General features: G+C 64.3%; 3 protein-coding genes across 4 annotated transcripts in view; all 3 read left to right on the top strand.

Annotated features, from left to right (window-relative positions):
• The window catches only part of Znf581 (zinc finger protein 581), a 1,987-nt gene extending 297 nt beyond the window's left edge, over positions 1 to 1,690 (top strand). Inside the window, exon 2 of the mRNA XM_005413288.2 lies at positions 215 to 1,690. Coding sequence (XP_005413345.2) covers positions 233 to 826 — 594 coding nt within the window. The 5' untranslated portion in view covers positions 215 to 232 and the 3' untranslated portion in view covers positions 827 to 1,690. The remainder of the gene's footprint in view (positions 1 to 214) is intronic.
• Positions 1,691 to 1,788: 98 nt separating this feature from the next.
• On the top strand, positions 1,789 to 5,983 carry Ccdc106 (coiled-coil domain containing 106). Its single transcript, XM_005413289.2, has 6 exons — positions 1,789 to 2,585; positions 3,031 to 3,157; positions 3,268 to 3,375; positions 3,463 to 3,639; positions 4,741 to 4,953; positions 5,476 to 5,983. Exons 2-6 carry the CDS (start codon positions 3,127 to 3,129, stop codon positions 5,790 to 5,792), a joined length of 846 nt encoding a protein of 281 aa, XP_005413346.1. The 5' UTR covers positions 1,789 to 2,585; positions 3,031 to 3,126; the 3' UTR covers positions 5,793 to 5,983.
• Positions 5,984 to 6,428: 445 nt separating this feature from the next.
• Positions 6,429 to 7,782, top strand: part of U2af2 (U2 small nuclear RNA auxiliary factor 2) — a 15,634-nt gene continuing 14,280 nt past the window's right edge. Inside the window, exon 1 of one of the 2 annotated variants that reach the window (XM_005413290.2) lies at positions 6,429 to 7,586. In XM_005413290.2, coding sequence (XP_005413347.1) covers positions 7,538 to 7,586 — 49 coding nt within the window. In that variant the 5' untranslated portion in view covers positions 6,429 to 7,537. The remainder of the gene's footprint in view (positions 7,587 to 7,782) is intronic. The other variant, XM_005413291.2, reaches the window with a different exon arrangement.

Below are 7,782 nucleotides of genomic sequence, written 5' to 3'. Positions count from 1 at the left end.
GTGGCAGGAGGCGTGGGGGAAGATCCGGTGAGTAACGTGGGTGGCGGAGCCCAGGGTACAGGAGCGACTTGGAGCGTTGCAGAGCCCAGACGTGGGTAACAGGGCTGGAGCTGGGGGATGCCAAGGACCGGGCAGGACATCGAGACGCAAGAGATGGAGCCCGGGACCGTGCTGCCATCTCCAGAGCGACCCCTGGCCCTCTCTGCACCCCTAGGCCTCAGCCACCCTCCGGATGCCGGTGCTGCCGCCCCCCTGTCCCCAGGCCCTGGCACTTCCCTCGGTAGAGGCCATGGAGGGCCCGCTCCCTCAGACGGGCCGGTGCCCGGAACCTGGACCTTCCTCCTCCACCGCACCTCCCCTGACGTCACCCTCTCCCAGGCCCAGCCACTACCTTCTCATTGACACCCAGGGTGTCCCCTACACTGTGCTGGTGGACGAGGAGTCACAGAGGGAGCCGGGGGTCGATGGGGCTTCTGCCCAGAAAAAGTGCTACAGCTGCCCGGTGTGCTCCAGGGTGTTCGAGTACATGTCCTACCTTCAGCGACATAGCATCACGCACTCGGAGGTGAAGCCCTTCGAGTGCGACACGTGCGGGAAGGCGTTCAAGCGGGCCAGCCACCTGGCGCGGCACCACTCCATCCACAGGGCAGGTGGCGGGCGGCCCCACGCCTGCCCACTGTGTCCGCGCCGCTTCCGGGATGCGGGAGAGCTGGCTCAGCACAGCCGCGTGCACTCCGGGGAGCGCCCTTTCCAGTGCCCGCACTGCCCGCGCCGCTTTATGGAGCAGAACACGCTGCAGAAGCACACGCGGTGGAAGCATCCGTGAGACGCGCTGGGCCTGGCATCCCTTGAAGCCCCCAGACCCCGCGGAGTTGCAGGCGGCTTTCGGGGCCCAGGAGACACACACAGACACACACACACACGCGCACACGCACACGCCTGCTCTCTAGAGCCCTGCCAGGAGGAAGAGCCGTGGGCTTTGGCTGAGTCCTCACAGAATGGAGCCCTCTGGCCTCAAGACGTGAGACATTCCCGGCGCAGTGCTGACCGGGGGGCAGATGCTGTGCGTGGCATCTCCTGCCTCAGCCGAGTGGCCGGGCGCCTTCAGGAAGCCTTTCCATGTACACGGATGACACGGGCCTGAATATACGATACAGCATGTACACCACGTCCCGGCGCTGAGCACTTTGGAGACAGTGTCATGGACGTCCTTGCTCACGCTTGGTAGAAAGAGCTCAGCGGCCCGCTGGGGAGTTGGAATTGGCCCACCCTGAAGACCTGTGTCACCCTGGAAGTGTCTTAAAACTTGTGTTTTTTAAACAAACACGATCCACAGTAACATGGTTTAAATGACGACCAGTATACAGACACACACAATGTATGGCAAATTTTAACAGTAATTGCAAGTCACCCCGATTTTTCCACCATAATTTTTTAAAATGTAGAGCCCATCCTACTGTATTAAATTCTCTGCCCATGAACCTGTAGTTTGAAAAACACCAATCTAGGGCAAGTGGCTCCCCCTGGACTTTCTGACCCAGGCTAAAACTTCTCTGTAAAGCCAAATGGGAGGGGAGCAGGCCAGCACTCACTCGCTCTGTGCTCCCCAAGACGCGTGTGGCAGGTGAACGCGACAGACGCAAGTGGAGCTGAGCCTCGAGCTTAATAAACATCGGCCTTTTTGATGCCTTTTCATTGCTTCTTTTATGCCACGGCTTCTTTCCCCGCTCCGACCTCGTTTTGCGCGAGGGACTGATCTCCCGCTCGCACTGCGCAGAGCAGAGGGAAGGCGCACGCCGGGGCAGGCGGGGTGCTGACCCCCGGCCTTAGGTCGAGCCCCGCTGGAGCCAGGCGCCGCGCTGCGCTTTTCGAGTGTTTGATTGCTGCACCCCCGCAAGGAGCCCGCAAGGCGCTGTACTCTCCCCAGTTAACGGCTGAGGTCACCCGGGCTGGGGAGCAGCAGAGTGGCTGAGCTGGACTCCAGCTCCGTTCCCAACTCTAACCACTGGACGGGATGGTGGTGACCGTTCTGGCCCCTGACCCCTATCCTCGTAGGCCTGGCTGAGGACAGTGTTAAGCTCTTTGGGGAGGGGGTTACTAGCACAAGACTTCTTCGGCTTCAATTTCCCCCACGGCCTAGCCACCATCCGGGGGACCCCCGGCGCCGCGCCAGCTCTGCAAGATGGGAATTTCGCGACGCTCCCTGCCTGCGCTCCGGGGAGGGTGGGGGGTGAGTTCTGCAAGGGGCTGTCGTGCAAGTGCGGGCGCCAGCCCGGGTGTCTACGGCGAGCTTCACCTGGGCGCGGAGCTTCCGGAGGCCGCGCGGCGCGGGACGGACGGGGCAACCTCGCAAACTCACCCCCGCTCCCTGGCTCGGGCCAGTTCCGCCGCCTGCCCACGGGTGGGCGCGCACTCCTCTCCGCTCCCCGTGACACTTTGCAGACGCTCCCCGGCGCCGGGCATGGGCGCCGCAACCGCCGGTCCCAGGGCTGGATTCCGCGCGCGGGTGGGTGATCGCGGGGAACCCTAGGCCTTCGGACCGCAGGCACCGAGGGCAGGGGATGGTGGCCGAGTGCGCACCCTTGGTAAGACCCCTTTCCATGACAGTCCCCTCCCACCCGCGGGACAAAAGGCGGGGGCGGGGGGGCGCATCTCCACGCGCGACCTTCTCCGCACCACGCATGCGCCCAGCCTCCCCGCTACGGGGGGTGGTCCTGCTCGCCCACGCGCGTGCGGGGGAGGGGGCCAGGGAGGGTGCAGTGCGCATGGGCTGGACCCCTGTGCTCCGCTGGGAAGTTGGGGCGCGCTCCCCACTGTGCGCACGGCCGCGATGAGGTCCTTCCCATTCAGGCCGGAGGTCCCCGCTGCGTCGACTCCAAGGGGAGTCCGGGTCCCCAGCCAACTTCTCCCCAGGATCGAGGTGTCAGGGCCCTCAGCTCCATCATTCCATAGGCGCCCAGTTTGAAAGCCGAGTCCCGGCAGTGTCGGGGTCCGGCCTCGAGCTCCGAGCTCCTTCTCCCTCCCGAGCAGTGGGGGTCCCCCCCGCCCCAGGACTGACTCCGACTGTGGCCGCCGTTTCTGCCCGGTGCCCCCAAGGCGGCCCGGGCCTTCTGCAAGAAGCCAGCCATGAGCGACAGAGGCAGCCGCCGGCGCACAAGTGAGCAGCCGTCCCTCCCCTCTCGGGGCCCCCGCCCCCGCCCCGGGCCGCCGCGGTTGGGGGGTCTAAGGGCGCCCGACCCCCGTGACCCGCGGGCCTCTCCTCTCTAGTGAAGAAGGACGACGAGGCCTTCGAGATCTCCATCCCCTTCGAGGAGGCGCCGCACCTAGACTCGCAGATCTTTTACAGCCTGAGCCCCTCGCGAGGAAGCTTCGAGGGTGAGCCCGGGGGCCGAGGAGGGACCAGAGTCAGCTGGGGCGCCGCCCTCAGCTGCGACGTGACCCGGGCCCCTCCCGCGCTCCTAGAACCCCCGGAGGCAGCGTCCCCCACGCTGGCCCTGATGCACCGGGTGAAGGCCCAGCTGCACATGGCCCTGGAGCGGAACTCCTGGCTGCAGAAGCGCATCGAGGACCTGGAGGAGGAGAGGGATTTCCTTCGGTGTCAGCTGGACAAGTTCATTTCCTCGGCCCGGGTGGACGCAGGTGCGGGCGCTGCCAGTTCTCAGACCCCGGGCACCCTGGCGCCAGGCCGGAAGCCTACTGTGGGTGGTGGGGACCTGGCACCTCGGCCTTCTCCAATTCCCTGTCTGCGGGACCGCTGAGCTGACTTCCGGTTTGATGTCTATGATCACCCATCCTAAGTACAACCTCCAGTGGGCCGCCCGCCTCCAGCCCCTGAGCCCTCAGTCGGCCCGAGCCCCTCAGCGCACCTCCTTCATCTCCTTGCATGGGGAGACCGCCCCGCTTCTGGCCCCTCTGGGCAGCCCTGTCTATTCAGTTCCAAGCGTTCAGCCCGCTCACATGGAGCTTGTCTGCCTTTCCCCGCCCCTGCTCAGTCCCTGCTTCTTCCTCCTCACGGTCCTTGAACCCTTGCCGGTGGCTCTGCCCCTTCTGTGGGCGCGGGTCTTGGGTGCTGCCTGCCCCGCTGCAATGCAGGCCCCCCAGCCTGCTTGTTGACCTCTGGCCAGTACTCCTGCTCCCCGGAGAGGGCTTCCCTCTGCCCCGTCTCACTGCATCCCACATGCTCCAAGCTGGGATCCTGGGGAGCTCCTGACTGGTCACCCCTGTGCTTTTTGGGGGAGGGATCTGTGTAGCTGGGGATCCCAGCATTTGGGGATCTGGACCTCCCTGTCTCCCCATGAGGGCCTCATCCTGGATGGCTGTGCATAGGGGCCCCCCAGGCTTTCTCAGCAGGACCCCAGTGCCCCCCCAGGTCCCCGGGTGAAGGTGGTCACTTTCTCTAACCTCCCACACTGAGCCTTGGTTTCTTTTGAGGGCTTGCCTCTGGGTCTCCAGGCCCTGTTCTCCGGAAGTCCCTCTGGGTCCTCGGAAAACTCTCCATAGGGAATGCCACCTTCATTCTCTGAAGTCTCTGTCCAGTGGGGGAGCAAGCCCCAGCCCCAACTTGACAGGTCTGCCAAGACGCTCCCAAGCCCAGCTGGCTCTCCTTCATTCTGCAGGGCCGGTGTGTGGACTGCCTTCCCTGTCCACTGGCCCCTTGGGGTTCAGCCCCCCAGCCCCCGCTTTCCCTTGTGATCAGGGATGTGATGTTTGGTGTCCCAGTTCACCTGTGTCTCTCCCCAGAGGACCACTGCCGCATGAAGCCTGGGCCCCGGCGGGTGGAGGGGGACAGCCGGGCTGGGGCTGGGGGCGAAGCCTCAGACCCCGAGTCGGCTGCCTCCTCGCTCAGTGGGGCATCTGAAGAAGGCAGTGCCAGTGAGAGGAAGCGGCAGAGGCAGAAGGGAAGTGCCAGTCGGAGGCGCCTCGGGAAGCCCAAGGCCCGGGAGAGGCAGCGGGGTGAGCAGGCTGCATGGGTCAGGCTGTCAGCATCAAGGCTGGCGCGTGGATTCTGCACATGCTCCGCGCTCCCAATTTAAAAAGCCCAGATCCGGGGCGATCGTCTAGCCTCAGAGTGTGGCCCTGGCTTCACTTTGTTTGAACTTTGGTCCACCTCCAGCAGGGCGACCCTGGGCACCTGCTCGAGTCTGTTTCCTCCTCAGAAAGAGGGGGCTACTGGGCCCACCTCAGGAGAGAGCATCCATGCAAACCCGGGGGCAGGGCTGGGGCGGTGGTCTGGAGCGCCTGGTCCCCGAGTCCAGCCTTTCATTTCCTAAGTGTCTGTCTCAATTCCTGCTGTCCAACTGCTGCATCTCGTTTCCTCCTATTTTCTGTTTTGTTCTCTTCTTGGATTTGTTTCTTACATCCCTGCCTCCTCTTCCTCCCCCGTGTGTCCCCCCAACATCTGCCTTCCCGTTTCTACTCTGCTTCCCCTCTTGGTACCCATATGTCCCTTGTCCGCTTGTCCCCTTGTCCCTGCAGTGAAGGACGCCGATGGGGTCCTCTGTCGCTACAAGAAGATCCTGGGCACCTTCCAGAAGCTGAAGAGCATGTCTCGGGCTTTCGAGCACCACCGCGTGGACCGGAACACGGTGGCGCTGACCACGCCCATCGCAGAGCTGCTCATCGTGGCGCCTGAGAAGCTGGCGGAGGTGGGCGAGTTCGACCCTTCCAAGGAGCGTCTGCTCGAGTACTCCCGCCGCTGCTTCCTGGCGCTGGACGACGAGACGCTCAAGAAGGTGCAGGCGCTCAAGAAAAGCAAGCTGCTGCTGCCCATCACCTACCGCTTCAAGCGGTGATGCTGCCGCTGCCCGCGGCGGACCCTCCGCTCCCCGGCGCGGTCCAGGCGCGCGTCCCTGCATCAGGCCTGTCTCTCGCCTGCCTGCCAGGGCTGTCACCTGTTTCACCCGACTGCGCGGGGGCCGGCCTCATTCCACGTGAGACAGAATTATTCAGAGCATTTAAATTAAAGAGACGTGAAAATTTGGAATAGGCTGGGTCCCAGACCTTCCTCGGAGGGGGCGGCCGTCGCCACGGAGACGGGGGCGGACCAGCGGGAGCCGGGAGGCTGGGAGGACAGGGTGTAATTAGCCCCAGGAGGCAGGGGTGGGAGGGGGAGCCGCAGCCGGAGGTGCCGGCTCCGGGAGGCGGCGTGGACACTATCCGCAGGGCTATCTGGGCTCGAGGCGCCGCAGAGGAAAGCGCGACTCGCGGACCTCTAGCGGAGGAGACGCGTGGAGCACAGGCGGATTGTGGACGCGCTGGCCCTTGAGCCCGCGGGGTTGGAGATGGGTTAGTAACACAAGGTCGACCCTGTCCCGGAAGTAGCGCTACTACCGTCTGCCGCGCTTGCGCCGCAGGAGGGGCGCGAGTACGCTTACGTGGTTGCCAAGGCAACCAGCCGAGCCAGCCTCCATTAACAGTCCAGAATTCAACACCTCGGCTCTTGGCTTGGAAAACTTCGCGCATGCGTACTGTGCACTTTAGAGCCCTTTCTCCCTCTCCGAGCAGCGAGAAACCGCGCCTAAGACCGGCCTCTACGCAGGCGCAGAAGGCCGTCTCACCGCCTCTTTAGCAACGTGCGCAATCTCAAAAAGCCGCGCTCGCAACCTCCGCAGCAGCCGCGCGCACCCTTCACCGCCTGGCTGCTTTTGTCCTGCGCACCTTTACAGGCCTCCCCGAGGTCGGTCCTTTTTTCTGCTCTCTTCACCCGGAGAGACAGATGCCGAAGGCCAGGACCCCGCCCCCTTTTCTGTATCCCTTCCCCTGACCCACCTCACCTCGGTCCTCCCTCCCTATTTGGTTCTCGAAGCCGGAAGGAGCCGAACTGTAGACGGAAAAAGCCGAAATTGTACTCTCTGAGCGAGGGTTTCCCGAAGCAGTGGCGGAAGGAGCCGAAGTTCCCCGGAAGGGGTGGAGACCTCCGGAAAGACCCGAAGCTTGGGAATCGATCTTAATCTCTGGAGAGAGCCGTGGTCGAGCGCCGGAAACCCTTCAGAAAGTCCTGAAGTGCTGGACCGTTAGAATAGTCGGAATTGGCCGACTGGTTGAACAGAGACGGCGGAGAGGTGACGAGCGAATCTCTGGACAAAACTAAAGACTGGGACGGTTTGAATTGTAGGAACAGAAACCCTTAGAGGGAGCTGGACGCAGAGGAACGCGAGGACCCACGGAAACCTCCGAACGTTGAGTCGCTAAATCTCCGAAAAGTTACCGAAACGTCGGAAGCCGGACACCCTCGCTTCGGGTGTTTTCGGAAGCAGCCGAAGCCGTCCACTGCCTACTCTGGGTCGACCGTCCGGAAATAGCCGACGCGCTTCGGAGCCAGGCTTGGGGGCGAGGGGCCGCTCGTTGGGGGACGGGCGGGGCGAGGGGGCGGAGTCGGGGCGGGGCGGACCGCTTGGGGCCTTGATTAGGTAGGCGCCGAAGCGCCGGCGGCGGCCGGAAGTAGCCGAAGCCAGCGGCGGAAGTAGCCGAAGCAGCCGGAGCGGGCGGGCGGCAAGGCGAGGCGAGAGCTGCTCAGGCCCTACGCGGCCGCTTCAGCATGTCGGACTTCGATGAGTTCGAGCGGCAGCTCAACGAGAATAAACAAGGTAAGGGCGGCGGGGTCTCAGGGTGGCGGCGGTGCGGCCCCTTGCCTCGCTCCCTGCCCCCCGCCATTTTTCCCTGGCGTCCCCCTCCTCAGGGCCGCGCTGTGCCCCCCCACTTCGCGGCGCGCGCCTGGTTCACGTGACAGCCGCCTTCCGCCCCGCGCGGCGAGGGATGGGGCAGCGGGCGCGGCCCGGCGCA

The sequence above is a fragment of the Chinchilla lanigera genome, unplaced genomic scaffold (genome assembly GCF_000276665.1).
Source record: "Chinchilla lanigera isolate Chin_1 unplaced genomic scaffold, ChiLan1.0 scaffold00166, whole genome shotgun sequence".
Taxonomy (NCBI): Eukaryota; Metazoa; Chordata; class Mammalia; order Rodentia; family Chinchillidae; genus Chinchilla; species Chinchilla lanigera.
Note: the sequence above shows the minus strand (reverse complement) of the source record. Positions and strands in the feature narration are given on the sequence as shown.